This window comes from Misgurnus anguillicaudatus, chromosome 25, assembly GCF_027580225.2.
Source record: "Misgurnus anguillicaudatus chromosome 25, ASM2758022v2, whole genome shotgun sequence".
Classification (NCBI taxonomy): Eukaryota; Metazoa; Chordata; class Actinopteri; order Cypriniformes; family Cobitidae; genus Misgurnus; species Misgurnus anguillicaudatus.
Genome location: NC_073361.2, coordinates 18,514,056 through 18,534,899, shown reverse-complemented (window position 1 = coordinate 18,534,899; position 20,844 = coordinate 18,514,056). Strand labels below are relative to the sequence as shown.

Below are 20,844 nucleotides of genomic sequence, written 5' to 3'. Positions count from 1 at the left end.
ATTTGATCAGTCGGAAATAAGCGGAGTTCCTCTCGTGCTTTTCTGTTCCCTTCAGGGCAGCGATGAATTCAAAAATCAATGTGATATCTGGAGGTGACTGCGAGCAGAGAATATCAGTTTTATCCCTCCGGCTTCTGCTGAAATATCCGATGTTCTCGGCACAGTACCAGACATCCTTTGACATATACTGAGTTATTTAACTGTAACTTTTGCTTCCCTTTAATATGAATTACTTGGTAAGAAAAAAGGTAAAAGCAGAGTGTGTATTTTCTTTAAATGTTCACCTTTTCCAGCTTAATAGTATGCAGAGACAACTAATTGTAAGTTGTTTTACAAGTGTAAACCCTGCGGCTTTATCAAAGCACTCCAACCAGACCAACACATCAATGTTGGTTTAACCAATAGCGTGTTTGGGGCTCATAAAAGTTATTGTATGTATAATTACAGTAAATGCATTTCATTACTTACTGCTATAAAATATTTTATTTTACCCTGTAAAGAAAACTAAAACACATTGGTGGAACATCGCTCCAGTTTCTTCACAGGCAGGATATGATATCACATTTCTATTTTTTAAATATGCCATTACCTTTCATTTTGAATTATACTTTAAAGTAACACATTTATCCCTGCTTCTTTGTTCGGGCCTTTTAGACCAATTGAGAAATGCAGCCAGTTGCTTTTTACACAGCAATTGCTGGCACTATTTATGATTTGTTGAGAATGAATGTGTGAAGGCCACGAGTGGTCTTGTGTATTTTACATCCCTCACAAAAGCCTCTGCGAACAATAATGGCAAGTCTAAGCTCCGTCCCCAGGAGCCCACAGGCTGCGCCTCAAGAAATGGACCTTAACAGGCCAAAGTCAAGAGAAAACTGTAGCTTTGGTCCAGGTCAGCCTCTAGGTATGAATTAAACAGTATGCGGTCTTAAAATGTGCTTAAATTATTATCATTGGGTTTTTACTCAGAATAGTAGATGCATTTTATTGTGCCAGTGAAAAAAGACACTTTCAAACATCATGGAAATTCCTGGACTCCGAGGAGCGCTCTTTACTGGCACAGACCACCCTTAATCATGGACTGGTGTCTATGAAAAGTGAGGAAGAGGAAACTTTCCAAGCAATCCTTTTTGATGACATTATTGCATCTGGGGCTTCTTGGCTTGAGTTGAAGAGAGCCTTTTCCAGAGTTACCCAGACCCATATACTCAAATATCAGACTTGCCATGATGACAAATAGAGCTAGGGGCTGTGTATCCCGGTAATTGCATCACTGCCTTTGAACCTCATATGAGGATGCACCTGCTTTTTAAAGGGCACCGAATCCTTCAAATGTCATTCAAATTTTAATGGACTTGTCTGCTGGAAATCCACCAGGCATTTATCATAGACCGTTTGGTTGGTGATGGCAGGATTAGGTAAGTTGGTTATCCTTTTAATCTTGTACTAAGTCTCTTGAAAGCTGCCTGTGATCATCTCCTGTACCTGTTACAAGCAGTCCAGGGGTAAATCCAGAATTGAAGCCGTAGGGAAGGATCAGCCCCAAACCCAAACATGAGATGATGTATAACTTGGCTTAATGTGAAAAGTTGCGGGTTTGGATCTTGCTTGACTGAGAGGTTTTTAATGAACCAATTAAAATCTACTGTGTGTTACAGTAGCAGATGTATAAAGAATCATAAATGGTGATGCATTTGGTTGCTTTTTAATTTTGTGGTTTCAATGAAGCTGAAAGCATTTAGGTGATAAATGTTTCTGTCACAGTTGTGGAAACTTTACATTTTTTATTACATGGAAAGTGAAGGATTGCAGAGTAAAAAATCCCAAATATCGGTCTGAAACTGCTGTTTTTCGACTTATGTAAAGAGAGATGAGTTCTGACAGCTCAGTTAACCGCAGGTGTAGAGGTGTTGAGATGAGAGGCAGGAGAGCTGAAGCCCCCTCAATCGAGTATAGCAACACTTTCGGTGGAGTCTGTTTAGGTCAGAAGTAAGAGATAAAAGTGTGTGTGAGATGGTGAGGAGCTGAAAGTCATCATGGGAAAGTTGATTAAGCAGGTAGTTAAGTAATGTACCCACATAGTGTTAACAGAGGGTTTCTTCCTCTCTTAATTAATATGCGGCAGTAAGTAAAGACTGCAGAATGTACATGAAGATGAGCTCACATTCTGACCTAATTACAGATCATCTGAGGACTCTGAAAACTGGAGGAGAAAACTGTTGAAACCTTATTAGCCTAGCTCATTAATATTAATTAGGTGATATAATGCTCACCTAGTCGTCATAATTCAGGGTTCCCACGGGTCTGAAATCCTTGAAAGTTTGTGAAAAAGTGCGTGTGAACAGTGTTGCAAGTGGTCACAGGATTGTGAACGCAGTTACCTGTATCGTTCAGCTGAACGTAAAACGGCTTAGACCACTGTGGACCAGCTTAAAGCAACACCAAAGAGTTTTTTTTACCTTAAAATAACATTTCCAAAAAAGGTTTCAGTGGTTCATCCACTCAAAACAGGGTGAATGACACTTTCACATTCGCTTTGCAGCCCTCTATCGGCCAAAATCGCACTAAAGAAGTTTCCAACCATCAGGTCCTGTAGTTCGAGTGAGAAATACAAAAACTTGCTTTACGGCAGACCTACAATCCAATCAGAGCCACTGCCAGCTATGCTGCAGTATTTACGACAGTGGTAATGAACAATTACGCTTCTAACCTTTAGGGGGAGCAAAGAGCAAAAAGTCTTTAGTGTTGCTTTAACTCTTTCCCAGCCAGCGTCAGCATTTTTCATGATTTTCACAAAAGTTTAATGACTTCCAGAAAATATTTTACTTAAAGTATATAAACATATATCAAATGAAAGAACAGAGCCATGCTTTCAAGCAAAAAAAATGTTTCATCTTACCTTCATTTGTTTTCTTTTTATCACCTCTTAAATATGGGTGGGTTTCTTCATAAACACCACATTTTGAGCAAAAAGCTGAGATAAATTTTTTTTTAAGGACTTTTAATAGAGATCAGATGCAGAACGATCCTCAAAACTTACACAGACATACAGCTGTTTGCCCTAGGGCGATACTTCCGCGTTTTGTAAGTTGCGAAATTGGCACATTGTGGATAATACTGGTATTACGGAAAGCCGGAAATAAACAGCTGTTTCTCAATTCCAAGAGCGCAAGGAATGGACTTGCATTCTTGTGGAGATCGGTCTTGCCAGGCGATCTCGGAAGAAGGTCGCGAGAACACAGAACGCACTTGCAAGAATTGCTACCCAGTCTCACGTAGATGCGTATAAATAGCACGAAGTGTAAAAATCGTGCAATACAAATGCCAAATTCCACTTTGGCGTGCATATGATACGCAAGTCCTTCCCATTTACTTAAACGGGGCATCTTTTTTTGTTGTTTTATTTATTGGTTTCTTAATTTTTTTCTGTTTTTTAAACCATTTTCGCTTGGGTTTAGGGTTAGATTTTAGATTTGCTTAATGAGGTTATTTAATATACAGGTTTCTCAATGTTTTTGTCCATATTTAAGCCATGGTCGCTTGGAGTTGGGGTTGGAGTTGGGGTTTGGGTTAGGATGTCATTTTTATATAACAAAAAGTTGTTCTAACCCTAAACCCAAGCGAAAATGGTAAAAAAAGCAACAACAAAAAAAAGAGAAACCAATAAATAAAACGACAAAAAAGATACACCGTTTAAGTGAATGGGAAGGACTGGCGTATCATGCACGCCAAAGTGAGAATTGAGAATTGGAATTGAACTTCGACGATTAATGATGACGTAGAGCGAGAACACAAGGACGCAAGATCGCTGAAGAACGCATATTGAGAAACAGCCAACTCATTCTCTTAATTGATGAGTTAACTCGTCAGTGGCGGGGAAAGAGTTAACCACCTGAGCTGTACGATCTTGTCAGTGACCTTGTCTGTAAAATCCAGACTAAAGTAGCACAATCTAATTAGGAGATTAGCAGCATTAATTGATTTTACATTGATTTCAGTCTTTAATATGGCATTAGACTGTTATATTAAAGATATCAAGGTTAAATTACACAGAATGCTGCTACTCGAGGTCTGCTGAATAGGCACTTTTTTACTCAAACTGTTAATTTAAACACATTATGGCCTGGTTTCACAGACAAGGCTTAGCTATAACCAGGACTATGCCTTAGTTAAATTAAGATTTTTAAAAAACATTAGAAAAAGATGTTGATAATGACTATATCGACTTATTGAGCAATATGTGAACATGACGTTGGTAGTTTTTTAGAGGCAATAAATTGCCATGGTGTGTACATGTGTGTTTGTTTGCAAAAAAAATGAACATCAGTAGCATTTTAGACGATTGCCTCTGTTATTTTTTACTGATGTTTGTCTCAGAAGAGTGGACGCACATGCGCGCACATGTGGACCCTTAGATCCGCGTACGCACACACACACACACACACACACACACACACACACACACACACAGAGAGAGAAAGAGAGAGAGAGAGGACAGTGACAGACGAAGAGAAAGCTACTCATGCAGAAATGTTTTGTTTTTATGGTGAATACATACCGTTTGAAAGAATACATCTGACTGGATTTGGATTTAAAGCTAAGTTACAACCCGCACCTCCGACGTGAGGAGGGGAAATTTACGTAAACGAGCCAGCATCTCTACTCTGTTCAAAAATTGAGGCAATGAAAAGAGCTATACAAATTAAAAGTCATCTGAAATATAATCATAACATTCAGTGTTTAGATCTGAGGTGTATAAACTGACCGTGCATATTGGCGCATACTAACAGATGCAATCAAACACTCGTCTAAATACATTAACCCTGTGAAGCTGAACGATCTATAAGCTGTTTAAAATTGAAAAGCATATTTAATCATATTTATTTGTGTTTTAAATATTTAGAAAATATTTTTTTCTTACATTCCAATTTCATATTATTATTTCATATTTTCTATCTTAATATTCTTAAAATCAACGTTGTGTTCTTAGAAAGGATGCTCTTGCATTATTAAGCTATTTTATTGTCATATCTAATCAGTGACATAAAATGGTCTTAAAAAGACAATAATATCGACTATCGCCATTATTTCTGGCACAATTAACCGACCTATGAAAAGTAGCTACCGTGTTAAAGTTATTTTCTGTTGAGACACCTCAAACGTGTTTTAGTCTAGGACTAGCCTTAAGCCTTGTCAGTGAAACGGGGGTATGTGTTTATTCATCGCACCTGTACTGCAAGAAAGGTTTTCATCACCAATGGTAACACAAGTGAATCAACACCATCCTCATCTGTTATGTCAGCTGCAAAGTGGCAGCATGTGGTTTTATTTTGTTAAACTTTTATTTTGTTAAAATTATGAGGTTTGAACCTGAATAGTCAACACTATACAAACTTGCTTCTAATCTGGATAGATACATAGGGCCAAATTTACTAACAGCTTGCGGCAGAGCAAATGCCTATCAGGATTTACTGAAGCCAAGCATTGAAAAATTAGTGCTGAAAAGGCGTGTACACAGTTGTTTTTGTGACCTTATTGCATATGCATTTGTAGGAGTTTTCCGTTCAGATGCTAAATTTATAGGAGATTATTTGAATGAATCACGCAGGTATGCATTTGTAAATGTACTGGTATTCACACCATTATTTAACGCCTAAATAAAACATGTCTTAAACCCTATGCTAATTTGCACTGCTCTTGATAGATTATGTTGGTCATTATGGAAATAAGATTTTGCGCCTGTGTTCTTTAACATCTCGCTAATTTGCCATGTTTAGTCATTCTGGCCCATAGTGTAATCAGCTCTCAGTTTTTAGCTGCCTGCATCCGCGTGCACTATAGGTTACACCAGTAAAAGTCCATTTTAAAAATCAACTGAAGTAGAAATAGCTTCCTACAGTAAAAGCGGCAGATTTTCAGTCAGATAATTGCTTATTCTTTTAACCATGAACTCAATCTGAACAGCTGGTCTTCTGTCAGCCTGTTGTTGTTGTTTTAAATCGCAGATAGTTTACACCTTAACCTCATCAGCTTTGTATGCCCAATTCTTAGACAAGGTACTAACATTCTTTTGATGTTGCGTGGTATGTCACTTAACATAATTTGTTTTACACACAAAAGCCATCTGCTTTTCCAACTGTCCAACGGATTTTCTCGTGACTGGCACGTCCAGCTGTTTGTCACGCCATTCTTTAAAACCTGCATAAGCACAATATGTACAAAGAAACTGATGTATGGCATTTAAGCACGCCCCTTACATTTGCGAGACAAATACATCAGAGGTAATGGCGTGAAAGGTATTTTGGCCTTGTTTGTGCCAAGTACCATGAGAGAGAAAGGGCGGGGTGGGAAGGAGAGACCAGTTGTTCGATGTTTTGTGGTGTGTGACAGATAGGTAAACTGGTCACTAGGGGCTTTCAATGTGCTAATGTCTTTCCACCAGTTCATGATTAATGGTAGAGGAGAATTCATTCTTCTGAGCAAGCACCAACATGGTTATTATGTTCAGATGACTTTTGCCCTTCATGATGGCATCAGAGTAAATAACAGCTCTCTGATTTATCAATCTTCAGCAGCTGTTGCGGGTTTGTTAACCTGGACCGCCCTTGAATGAGCTCCCTGTATAACCACAGATGTAATATTTGATGCTAGCAGCTTAATTCATCTTAATATGAAATAGGTGATGGCCAAGTTAAATGAAGGATAATCAGAGTGAAAGAAGGGCAGACTGTAGAAAATTGATGTCGTACTTCTGTGGCTAAATGATTGTGAGGTCAATGTATGATGTAGATTTTAAAATGTGTGTCATCTTGGTTGTAGTTCATAAAACTTAAGTATGACAGCACTGTGCTAGAAACACCAAAGTCGTGGGTTTGATGCCAGAGAAACAAGTAATAAAATTCACACTTTTGCATTATAATAAAATCCACGCTTTTGCACAATTTTTTTAAAAATGCAATTTAATGCATGGTTAATGCAATTTTCTTTTGATGTAGGTTCTGATCTGAATGATGGAGAATGGCATGATGTTCGTTTCCTGGCCAAGGAGAACTTTGCCATGCTGACCATTGATGGCGACGAAGCATCGGCTGTGAGAAGCAACTCACCCGTCCAGATCACAACAGGAAGCACATACCATTTTGGAGGCGAGTTTTGACATTCATTACGTTACACAGTTTTGGGCAAGCTGCTTGGAAAATGCATTGAGCAGTGTTCGGGGTAACGCATTACAAGTAACACGCATTACGTAATAATATTACTTTTCTAAAGTAACAAGTAAAGTAGCGCATGACATAAATGTACACATTCATATTTGAGTTACTTTTTAAAAAATGTAATGCAAGTTACTTTTCAGTTTAATTAATTCGATTTAAAAACAATAATACTGAATTAAACTGAGTGTATTCACATAGAATTACACCCACCAAGTGCGGCTTCAAGTTTTTTAAATGAATTAAAGGTATTTTAGACATGAGTTGCTCAGTCTACCCATTTAAATATTAAGGTTAGACAAATACAGTATGAATGATCATATTACTATTGCATTATAGCTTTGAAAAAAATCACAATTGGCTCTGGTCTGCCAACACTACACCCCAAACTCAGACTATGTTATGCTTTTATGTTTTTATATCGTATGTCAATTAACAAAGGGATGATCTGCTTAAAGGAAGAAATAATTGGTTGGCCTGATTAGTGTAAATGTTGTAGGTTGTGCTTCCATTGTATTTAAAGGGATAGTTCACCCAAAAATGAAAATAATGTCATTAATGACTCACCCTCATGTCGTTTACACAGTTTAAGATGTTTTAGATTTAGTCCGAGAGTTTTTATACCCTTCATTTAAAATCTACGTACGGTATACTGTCCATGTCCAGAAAGCTAATAAAAACATCATCAAAGTTGTCCATGTGACATCGCTGGGTCAGTTAGAATGTGTTGAAGCATCGACAATCCATTTTGGTTCAAATAAAACATGCACATGCGTGAGACGAAAGTCACGCGACTGCAGTGACACGGCTGACGTGTTATCTGGTGCGCCCCAGCTGTTTTTTGTTGTTTTTTTTTTGTGCGCCCGGGCTTCATTTACAGTCTGAGGGAGACGCACGCTGTAAGTTTAAAAAAAACTTTGCAAACATGTCTGAGGATAACAAGTCATCCGTGTCACTGCAGTCACGTGACTTTAGTCTCACTCATGGGCTTCACAACAGACGCAGAAGAGAAGACAATGTATTTAACACATTCTAGCTGACCCACTGATGTCACATGGACTACTTTGATGATGTTTTTATAACCTTTCTGGACATGGACAGTATATCATACGTAGATTTTTAATGAAGGGTATAAAAACTCTTGGACTAAATCTAAAACATCTAAAACTGTGTTCTGAAGATGAACGGAGGTCTTACAAGTTTGGAACGACATGAGGGTGAGTCATTAATGACATTATTTTCATTTGTGGGTGAACTATCTCTTTAAACTCTTATGATGGCTGGAATGTCAGTGTAGTTTTGATGTGCAGGTACGAATGAATAAAACATGTATCAGACATATTATTTATTTAAAATCCACTCAAAGCTATAACCGTACCTTTTAGAAAAAACTTAGAGCCACATGGTGTGACTGAGATGAGTCGGAGATGAGCAAAAGCCAGGCTTCTCACAGTTTGAAGCTGACAATCAAAAACTTCAGTAGATGTCACAAAGTTGTCTTGGTTTTGGTCAGTACAAAGATTTCAACTTGATTTGTTTGGATTAGAGCTTCTGCAAAGCCAGGAGTGCTTCTTTCTCTTTTTTATGACTTGCTCTAAAAGAACAATCAGAACTTTTTAAAGCACACATCTTTTCATTCTATTACACTGAGAGCACACAGTGACCTTTTTACCTCCTTTTAAAGTGTTAGATCCAAAGTTACATGTCACCACACAAGCTTATTTCCCCACTCTAATAGAAACATACCCACCCAGTGCCCTCATCAGCCAAACCATCTGTCCAATCAGGCCATTGGCAGAAAGTCGTAGATAAGAAAGTGGGCAGCAGCACAGAGAGGCAAGTATGCAAAGGAAGACCAGCAGTTCGGATAGACAGCAGTGTCTGGAGCTATCAACCTGACTGACTGTTTAGGCTAAGGGATTGCACGGCTGATAGCTTTATCAGACTAGCACATCTTCAAAAAGAGCTAAATGAGGTAAGAACTGCAGTCCCTTGACTCTAGGTCTGGCTCTGCCGACAGCGCATTTACACATGACAGCCCTTAAAACGAGATCAAAAGCTTCTCTTCTCCCTGCGCTTCTGTTGTTTTACCTGCAAGCTGCTATTATTATCAATCATACTGCTTCATCCATCACTAGTATTTTTCAGGGAAGCGATAAATCTGCACTGATTTGTTTACTAGTGATTGGAGCTTTTAGAGCACAAAAAAACATACATGGACCTGTTATATAACATTTTAAAATTTGGGTTGGAGTAGTGTAAACATACACTACAAAATTTTATTTTATTTTCCACACTGTAAAAAATAAATTGTTGGCTCAATGAATTATTTTTTAGTAACTAGTTCCACAGAAATTTTACGTTCACTCAATTTCTGTCTCCAAAGTGTTACCTGGATTGATGTTTTTTAGTTGGCCCAAATTTGACTCAAATATAAAAAAGTATGTTGGCTCAATTAGCTTTATAGTTCATTCAACTAAAATGTTTTAATCAGTTGAATCTTTAAAAACTTACAGCAAAGACTCTGTCAATTAAAATTTAAGTATTCACTCAATGTTTTATGTGTTACTTCAATTAATATTTATTATTTGGGATTTTTTTAATAAAATTTTTAAATTATTTATCAAATAATTTATGCTGGTGTTGTAAACAAAATAATTAACTTCAGTCACATAAAAACAAAACCTTTTTATTCACTTATTCACTTATCATACAGACTGAACATACAGAATTAAGTCTTTAAATAGAGGGCATAAAACAGTCCAAAAAGCCTCCAAAGTCAGTCAGAACATCTCCAGGGCCATTTAGGAGACTTTCCTCAGCCAGTCCAAGCGGAGACTGTCTCGCTATGTATCCCTCTGAGGAATATAAACACACAAACATACATAAATACATGTTTAATATAATAAAGCTTGACGGTGAAAGACTTTATTCCCTAAATAACGTTAATGTTAGGCCAAATTTCCCTCAGACATCAGTAATTAAACACTATTGGGCGCTTTTCTCGGACAGGGCTTTTCACTGACTAAAATAACTTACTGACATCTCTTAACATATGAGTGCTATTGTTTTGTCTCAAAATGCACGCCAGTATTGTATTATATAAGGTTTGTTTGTAAAAATGTCCCAATTATAATAAAGACCGAGTAAACTCTGTCCGGTAAACCAACCCTATATCCAGGCTTTTTATCTTAACTAAAATAGCTCCACTTTACTTCGGTCACATAACATAACACACTTCTAATATATCTTTACAAAAATATAATTACAAAAACGTCGAGTATTTGCGTCTTTGCCAATTAATATACTCTAAAATTAACATTTAATTACAAACACTTACCTGACGTGAACTTGAGGAAACGGGTGACTTGTGTCCTTCCTTGTGTGAACCAGTAAGTGATTCCAGCTGTTGCGTGCGGATTGATCTCAGATGAAATGACCTGTGATCCAGATCCTTCCGAGTTAAAACATTTTAAATTCAAAATACACAGACGCACGCCCATACATACATACATACATGCACACGCGCGAGGACGCGCGCGCGCACACACGCACGCACACGGGTACTACACACACGGGTATATTTAGAAGTTGTATTTAAGATTGTTATGATATTGGGACTATTTCTCCACTCGCACCTTCAGCTCTGAAGTTCAAATTCGCAGGCAGTACGCAGCCCAGTTATAACAAATGTGAAAGATATGAAATATCATTCAACAGCGATATCATTTAAGTGCAATCCTAAAATATGATTTAAAACATACCGGTAAACCTTTTATTATTAAGTATAAGAAATTAAAATGAATTAAATCGCATGTTTAAACGCCACAGAGATATCAGAGCCAGCAGTCGATTTCTGATGGGCTTGCCGAGGCGAGGCTGCGCTGGGCGGGGTGTGAGCGCTTAAGTGTCTGTGATTTTCTGGAGCTCTTCTGGAGCTCATCTCCGTCCGAAAGTGTCCGAGCACATTTTTAAAAAGACGCTATCTATATTAACCGACCGCATATTTAAACTTAAAGCACATACATTCACGCCTGAACAACTCTTAAAATTACATTTTGTTACCAAATAACAGTAATATTATGAGCATTTTGTTGTCAGGAAACATAGCTGTCATAAGTCCACATATTGACCAGATTTGTCTTAATTAGTTCAGTCAACATAGCCATTCTGAATGTTGACTGAATTTGAAAATAACCATTCACTTAATGTTTTAAACACAGATTTATCTAGACTTAAAATAATATGTCTACTCAACTAAGCCCAAACAAGAAAATTGGTTTAACTTATATATTTTTGCCCTTCCAACATTTCATTAATTGGATTTTTTACAGTGCAGTATAAAAATCAAATTTTTTTAATTGAGATTTACTTAATGTGTCATTCACACCAGACGTGGAAGTAGTGTAAACATACACTACAAAATTTTTAAAAACTATATCTAGAATTTCATGTGTGGCTTTCACGCACGAATGAAGCAAGTAAACTCAAAATGTTCAAGTGTCCAACTACGCCCGAATAGCAAGTTTTTGCTGCCTCTACCGCGCCTGGTGTGAACGCACATAAGACATTAAGTGTTGTTTTATAAAAAAAAAAGAAGAAAACAGCTGTATTTTATACTTAAAACAGGTCAAATATCTGTCCGTAGGGAAAGAAAAATAAGCTTGATTTAATAAACTTAAGTTAATTTGGCAGATATTTTTACTTGTTTACTTGTGCATAAAGTCACTTTTATATACTTTGGGTCATTTTGCTTATCAAGTAAATATATCTTCATTTAAAAAGTTTTAGATATGTATTATAAAATCAAACTAAGTATAACTAATTGTGAAGATTGACTGTAACACTCAAAAACTTCTGCTAGCTTAAGTGTTTCATGACTGTTCGTGTAGCTTAGTTGTTGGAGCATTGTGTTACCAGCGCAAATGCCGTAGGTTTGACTCCCAAAAAACACACATACTGATAAAAATAGTTAAATTCTGTCATCATTTACTCACTCAAATGTTGTTACAAACCTGTATATATGTCTTTATTCTGATGAACACGAAGGAAGATATTATGAGGAATGTTTGAAATCGATCATGAGCCCCATTCACTTCCATAGTAATTTTTTCTCCTACTTTGAAAGTCAGTGGGGCTCATGATTGGTTTCAAACATTCCTCAAAATATCTTCCTTTGTGGTCATCAGAACAAAGAATTTGATACAGGTTTATAACAACATGAGAGTAAGAAAATGATGGCAGAATTATCATTTTTGGGTGTACTATCCCTTTAAATGCACTAAGTCTCTTTGGATAAAAACATCTACCAAATGCATAAATGTAAATGTAAAAGTTGTGTGTTATTTTTTATTTTGAAATACTTTCTATCCCTGCCTGACTATAAGCAAGATATTTGTAGGTTTCCCTTGAAAAAAAAGTAAATACTGTGACACTATCAAAACATTGCTTTGTTAGTTTAAACATCCCCACTGATTTCACAGAAAGTCACACAGGGCAGACGGCTACAGATTTTTTTACTCTTTTGATTTCAGCTAGTCCGAAGATATCAACCGTCATCTTTAAAATAAATTTGGTGTTTGATGCTGCATAACTTTGAATTCTGTGTATGTCATGCAGTGAGCAGCCAGGCTTCTGTTACTATTGAGTTTGTTGTGTTTACAACAGTTGGACAGTTGGGTAGATTGTGGTCTGGTAATTTAGCGTGATGCCTGTTATTTTATAAATAGTTCAGATTTAAAAAGTCGTGTAATATAGCCTTTGGGTCTATCCATGATGTCAATTTTGAGCCTGGATTATATGGCTGACCATTGGCAGATGGTGGATTTTTTTTTTCAAAACAGGTAGGACAATGGTGACTTATTCACAGTGTACTATGCTTATACATTTGGGCAGTGTTATGCAAATCTTCTCACACAGTGATCTAGATATATGGAGGCGTGCTTGAATGAGGCGTTTTATTAAGGCATAGATGAGCCTTTACTTTTAGCAAGAATCTCTCTTTACGGATTTTCTATATGAATGAACAGCTTTTAACACTCCAAAGACAAAGGAATGAAATCCCATCATATGACCCCTGTAAATGTAACGTGTTATAGTCAACAAAGACAGAGCCTGATCAGTCAGTGCAAACGATGGCAAGGTCAGCAGCACAATAAGAAATTGCCTGGCCAGATTGAATTTCCAAAGGCAGCCCATGAAAAGTAGTTCCTGTGGTAAGTCATATATATCCCATTCTCCTTACTCAGGAAACTGTAGCGCATTGCATTAACATGAACATACATTCTCATGTTGACAGATTGACACAGCATAGCAATCTTGCTTATTCTTCTGCATGGACCTGCCGCTTGTTTTCTGGCCTATTGTATGAATGAGGGCTTGCTTCTCAACATCAATATGAATGAAGAAACTGAATCCACAATTTGATTTATCTCTGTTTAGGAAGCAGTCCCTCAATGTTTAAATAGGATGGTAAAGAAATCCCTCATGGTACTAGTATTAGCATTTAAGCCACTCTTAATGGCATACTATCCCATGTGAGAATTTTATCACAGTTTTCTTTCCTTGCAAAGCCCTAGTTTCCCCCAAAATAGAAATTATGTAGATGAGTAAAAGAGTTTGCAGTTTACAGATTGAAAACTGAACTTCTTTTCTCTTTAGGTTGGTTATTGCTCTTATTAGTTATGATATAATGACTCTAACTCCAAATACAGTAATGTGTGTTTGTTCATGATAAGGTCCTCGTTATAGGGTCACACATATTGCCCTGATACTGGTAGACTTTTATTTCCCAGAGCTGTGGAGGTGGGACGTGTGACTCTGAATAATATGTCAATAATTCCAACATACAGAAATTTTAAGCACAAAATGTTTTTTTTTAGGCAAAAGTCAGTATTTAGTGTGCCCTCACATCTTGAACTCTTTTGAGGAGACTGAAGTCCTTACGTCATTAGATGAGAATTACAAAATAGGGTTTTATTTCATTTCAGTATTAAAAACATAAAAATCATAAAAGTTTTATATTCTAAAGTGTCAAGTATTCAGTATGAGTTCCCCTTACACTTGAGCAAAAGCAGAGCCTACAGGTCGCTTGAACAGTTTGAATGCATTCGCGCGTGTAGAGCGAAGTAGATTCGTGGAAAAATCAAGCATTTGACGCGCGTCAGAGGCAAATCCGCTTCTTGTGGGAGGGGCAAGTGCTATGCGGTTGTCAGTTTGCAAGACGACTGATGTTGATTGTGCATTTATCGAGAGTTACCGGTTTGTATTTGGTAACCTTACTATAGGGGGAAAATAAACGGCGTGGGTCCAAAAACATCACGTGACTCAAAATTGAAATTTGTATTACAACTTACCAGGTTGCCTGATGTTTTCACTGACACTCTTCCAAGCGAGGTCCTTTTTATTCTTGTCTATATAGAAATAAGAACTTGTGTCATATAGCTCCGGGTGACTGCTTACGGACAATTTCAAGCGTTCCTTCAGGTTGAATGAGTAACTCCGGGCGGGGCTGCCGCCACAGCAGCAAGCAGGCTCCTGATTAGTTAACGCAACGCAAAATTCCGCCAAAGTTCACATTTTTCAACTTGGGCGTCAGCCGGCAATTCGCGTCAAACACAAATGCACAAAAAGCACCATTCACGCGTACCGCGCCATTCGCGCGAACTAGACTCGCAAATGAGGCAGAAACGCGTCTTCCACGCCGCGCCAAACGCCTTATCCATGCCGCGAGACCTCCAGACCCGTGTCAACGCGTCTTCACTTTGACTTAACATTGAAATCACTCGCGCTTCACGCCTCTACCGCGGCTGGTGTAAACACAGCATAATGGTGGGTTCACACCAGCCGCGGTAGATGCGGCAAAAACGTGCTAATCGTGTGTAGTTGGAACATTTAAGTTTACTCCCTTTATTCGCGCATGAAATTCTAGTTATTTGAGACATTCACACAGAAATTTTCGCCATGGGAGGGGCTTCTGCGACTATGCTTGCTTCCTGTAATCACGTCACTACTACAGCAAGGTCCTGATTGGTTAATGTGTAGTGGAAATCCGCCGAAGTTCAGATTTTTCAACTCACGCGTTTCCTGTGGCAACGCTCAATTCGCGCCGCACCTACCACGCGTACCGCGCCGCATGATGCCAATTTGCGTCTTTGCATTGACTTAACATGTAAATCACTTGCGCTTGCCGCCTCTACCGCGTACTTTAGCTTGTTCACTCAGACTTTTCAGGTTCTGTTTAGGCCCCTGCCTTAAAGCAAAAAAAAGTCTCATTCATTGTTTTTCAAACCTGTCTAGTGGGACATTCACGTGCAATAAATATTACAATGAATTCCATTTTTAAATCAGAGTTATGATCTTACACATTTCTTCCCTTGATTTAACAAAAAACCCAAGATACTCATATCTGGCTCATGTGAACAAAAGATTATTAGCTTCCGCACATATTTAATCATTTAAGACCTTGTGGGATAATCTCGTACAGAGAAAATCTCCAAAATAAGTGCCTCACGTATATTTAGCTGTTTCCAATTGAACAGTGAGAATAAGTCTTTGTTTTTTGACTCAAGAGCTGCCGCTGTTCTGACTTTCCCCCTGGTTGGAAACTGTTTCCCAAAACCTATTTTATAGATGATTGTTCTGCACATTTGTGGCACACCTCACCAAATTAATGCATATCTGATGGGAAATGCCAGTAGATTGGATTTTGTAATAAAGAAGACACCATTAAACATAGAAGGGCCTCAGAGTTCATCTGTAGCAGGCTTGTAGTTTACAAAAGCCATCAACCTGTAGGAGGTCAGCTTTTGTTTTAATGACTTTGTAATTGGGTGAAATCAAAAAATGGGCTAAAGTGTCCCTTTGAAACAGTACAAACATTCATGGCAAAGTAAACAAAAGGGCCCACCAAATGCACCAGGCTTTTCAGGAAAAAAGGGGGTTCCCTTTAGACTACCCTAAATTCCATTTGCTGGTCACGAATTATAATGGAAGCACATAAACACTCAATAATCTTACAGTAGATATTCTCCAATATCTGCATTATTATCTGCAGCGCATACGCGCACTCGTGCACGCACCTTGAATTGGACTGAGTCGCGCTTCGGTCTTCTTTCAATAACTTACAATGTTATCTTGTCAGAAAAGTAACTCTCCTCAATTAATTACCACACCAGAATGGAAAGAAAGCAGTCACCGATAAGTCACATCCAAGCGTGGGTGACAAAAACCTGCCTTTTCATGCGTCCCTTGTTGATCACCCATGGCTCCTGGCAGCTTCCCAGTTACCCACAAATCCTGGCAATCATTAAGATGCCACCACAGACCTCCCTGAATCGCTTGTTTTTCACAGTTGTTCGTCTATAGCGGGACACATTTCCCTTAGCACATCTTCGAATAGCATGATCGCCCACCACACCCCTTCCAGAGCCCCTTTCCTCATCTTCTGTTGACTGCTCAGGCATACAGACTCTTGGACAGGTGCAGGAAGCAGACAAGACAGATGGTTCGGCAAACTTGCAAAACTTTGTTTTCCTCTAGTACATATTTGAAAGGAGCTCCAAGCAGTTGCTGTTTCCACTAGATGCTCTTATTTGTAGATTAATGTCAGGGGTAAATCTCAATAGATGATCAGCAAAAGAAAACAAGAGCTTATCTCTTCAAAAAGAGCATGAACAACCCTGTAGATTTAGCAGATTTGTTAGGGTTTGTGTTTTTTACATGAGTATCTACAACTGCATGAGTGGTCCATGTAGAGATATGCATCTTATCATTTTAGTTTACAGTAGCATGTATTCATGAATCTGCTTACATTTACATTACATTAGATGTTTGTGGGGCCTTTGTGGCTCTCCTGATTTTGCCATGTAGACTTTATGTTGACCCTGGAACAATATTTCAATCAATCAATCAGATTGTTTTTCACTCATCTCTTCTCTCTGATTTTAGGGTTCAGTTATGGTTAGGGTTGGGGTTTGGTGTGGTTTTAGGTTTTATTTACGAAAATGTTGTTCTTGGGTCAACACAATATGTTGCCCTTGGGCATCTCTCACTTGGCAAAATCAGGTTGAGCATCGTATGTTTTCAGTAATTTATGAAATGATGAAGAAGAGAATTATTGAGTTACTGAATATATCCAGTTCGGTGTAGTTGAGTGCATGTTTAAAAATGATTTTAATGATTTCGTGTTTAGTAGTTTTTTCTGCAGTCTCATTAGTAGCATGAGTTTGAGTTCAATATAGCTTGTTGTTTGGTATGTGCATGACCTTTTGTGGTGTCGCGGATATCACATTGTTAATGAGGTTAGTTTGATAAGTTTTATCTCAGTTAAGGGTCCTTATGTCCAGCTTTCAGACCTGTGACACTAGACGTGTCATTAGATCACATTTAGCAATCGTGACCTTTTTCATCCAAAACGATTTACCGTACACCCCAATCTGGAGTCTAACTTTGGCTCAAAGGCAGTATGGTTCTCTCTAGCTTAGGGTCACCCATAACTGTAATACCAGAGTCAGCAGCCCCATTAAACCTTAATAGTTGCACTGCAAAAGAGAAACAGTGGAAAAATAGTTAAAGGTCCCGTTCCTTCTGTGTTTTTGAAGCTTTAATTGTGTTTACAGTGCGCAATATAACATGTGTTCATGTTTCACGTGTAAAAAACGTGGTATTTTTCACACAATTGACATATCTGTATACCGCTGTCACTGTCCTAAAAACGGTCTGATGTCTTCCTTGTGAAGTCCCTCCTTCAGAAATACGTAACGAGTTCTGATTGTGTAGTTTGTGAAGTTTGTTGTGATTCGAGAGCAGCTTAGCTTGTCGTTAGCTTAGCTGGCGACTGACGTATTCCTGTGGGCGGAGTTTAGTCAAAAAACTGTTCTAGTGACGTCATTAAAGCAGGAAGTAGAGGGCTGTAGTCCAAACCGGCCGTTCAGTGTAGGCTTTAAAAGGGGAATTCTGTTAAAGAAAATATATCGCCTGGCAGTGAACTTTCAGCTTTTTCATTTTACAAGTATTATTTATGCTATTATAGCAACATTACACACTAATAGGGGTTTAAAAAATGGGATTAGAAAGAATGTGACCTTTAAATAGTTAACAGGAATGTGTTTTATACAACCTGAACTCACAGAAAACCTAATATTTATTTTATAAGGTAGTGATTTTGTGTGAATTCGTACTATAGGTAATACACAACGTATTAATATATGAATAGAAAGAAGCCCCCTGAAACTCATGACTGATGCATAAACAGATACTGAAAGATACAAATAAGGTTATATGTATTTATACAAATTTGCCACCTTGTAAAATAGTTGTGTATTGCGTTACCTTTACTGTATAGAGTGAACAATTATTTTATACGACAATAACATGCAATGCTTTTGTAAAAACACAATGGGTCTCATTCACTAATAATTGCGTACATTTTTCGTATTTATACGCACACTTGAACTTCTCATGAAAACTTTCCACCTAATTTACAACACGTGCGTACGCACATGAGTTTGTTCTTATACTTATACTATACGTTTGTGAATTTGGAGTGTTCTCCATGACCGGCCGCGTGCACGAGGTTGGTAATTTGCATAAAACGCGTCCAAACCAGCTCCATATAAGGGCTTTTTTCCTGCAGCGCTAGTCCACAGAAAATTTCAGAGCAGTTTGTCATAGAAGCAAATGAGTTAGAAAAGAAATCCATGATGATATTTATTATATTAGTTCCGTTTTGCTTTGCATTTTTATTTGGGAGGTGGCTGTCACTGGAGGAAGCCAGTGCTGTGTCTCCACCAGAGTAACATTAAAGAAGTATTGGATGCATTAACAAATAAGACGTTTAATTAATATGATAGAGACGCGTATCTGTATCTAAAATAAAACAGACGTTTGGATTAACGTTTGGACTTCTCATTACATTTACATGATGTTTACATTTGGCATTAAAGGCGGAGTCCACGATGTTTGAAAAACGCTTTGGAAAAGGAGACGGGCCGACTACCAAAACACACTTATAGCCAATCAGCAGTAAGGAGCGTGTCTACTAACCGACATCCTTGCCGGGTTGCGTATGTGTGGGGCGGGTCTATCAACAGAAGGTCCAGATTCTATTGGGGTAGGGGTGTGTTTGTTTAGGTGATTTCAAATATCAGCATTGGCTTTCAAACATCGTGGACTCCGCCTTTAAGCAGACGCTTTTATATAGAGATTTAAAAAGTGAGGAAGAAAGCATGAAGATTTGTCATCATGTGCATCTTCTCTATATGTGTAGAAAATATAAGTAGGCTATAATAATGTATAATATAATGTATATAATAATAATATAGATCATTATAATATCAAATATAATCATGTTAATTTTATATCAACATTATTATAAACATTATAATTATAGCCTACTACGTGATTATTGCATACGATTGGTTTTAGGTTTTCTTGAATTTTTGTGTACATTTAGAAGTCATTTTGATACAAAGGTTTTTGTTGAATCACAATTTTTTTCGTGAAAACATCTGTACGCACATCTCACACAAAAATTTGTGCGTACGCATGCTTAGTGAATGAGACTCATTGAGTCATTTCCAAAACACATTTCCAGTAGGACCTGGGTGACCCATGACATTTGACTTATATCTTATTCATAAACATTTTTCTGTTAAATTACATTTAATGTTTAGCTAATGTCTATTATCCTAATTGTGTCTCTGACAATGTAACAATATAAAGGATCTCACATTTGGTGTATATCTGTTTGTTTAGGTTATTTCTTAAGAACCAGAGCATCCCCATCTCAGCGCTCTTTCCAGGGTTGCATGCAGCTCATTCATGTGGACGATCAGCTGGCCGACCTGGCCGCGGTGGAGCAGGGAAGAACCGGCGCCTTCGAGAACGTCAGCCTGGACATGTGTGCCATCATTGACAGGTAAGAGACAGCCCTTCTCCCCTCCTCTGCCATTAAACAAACACTGACTGAGACAGTGATTATCAGGTGCAGCAGACTGAGACAGTGGCTTTATCCCCACTGGCAGCATCTGTCTCGGGGGCAGGATCTGTCACAGTCTGCCTGTGCACCGTGGAGCTGACCTTCATCTGGATCCCTTGTACCTCAAGTTGAATCAGTGAGAAGGTGCTTTGCTAAGTCTGCCATTCATTCATAGATTGTTGAATTTGTAGACGCATAGACAGGAAAGGAGCTGTTGCTCCATATTGATTTGACATATTCTTGCTGTCTATGGTTTAGTGTACGGTTACAACCGATTGTGTTGTAATTTGTATTCTACAACATGCAGATGAATGGAAATTCATGCTTTGCAGTGAAATGAACCTGTTTTTTTTTTTAAAGTAGCTCATTATGACTCTAAAAAATGCTGGGTTATTTTCAACATAGCGTTGGGTTAAAAAGGCTCGAGCCCAGCTGTTGGTTTAAACTAACCCAGAAAATTTTTATATTTGACCCAACAGTGAATTAAAACAACCCAGCATTTTGGGTTGAAACAACCAAGCATAGGGTAAATATAACCCAATGGACTGGCTTCGACCCTTTTTGACCCACATTTATAGTGTGTAGTTACATTTTGAAGTAAAGTGCCCTCTAAATGGCTTAAAAGCGGCAGTGCCATCATTACATGACTCTTAT

At 38.0% G+C, this 20,844-nt stretch overlaps 1 protein-coding gene and 1 long non-coding RNA gene across 2 annotated transcripts in view; one reads left to right on the top strand and one right to left on the bottom strand.

Annotated features, from left to right (window-relative positions):
• cntnap2a (contactin associated protein 2a) overlaps positions 1-20,844 on the top strand; it is a 459,495-nt gene that overhangs the window by 251,979 nt on the left and 186,672 nt on the right. The window contains exons 9-10 of the mRNA XM_073864211.1: positions 6,996-7,145; positions 19,968-20,130. Coding sequence (XP_073720312.1) covers positions 6,996-7,145; positions 19,968-20,130 — 313 coding nt within the window. The remainder of the gene's footprint in view (positions 1-6,995; positions 7,146-19,967; positions 20,131-20,844) is intronic.
• Positions 9,885-10,795, bottom strand: LOC141362178 (uncharacterized). The gene is made up of 2 exons (XR_012368186.1): positions 10,552-10,795; positions 9,885-10,069 (listed from the first exon to the last, which is right to left on the bottom strand). It is a non-coding gene; the product is annotated as an uncharacterized lncRNA (long non-coding RNA).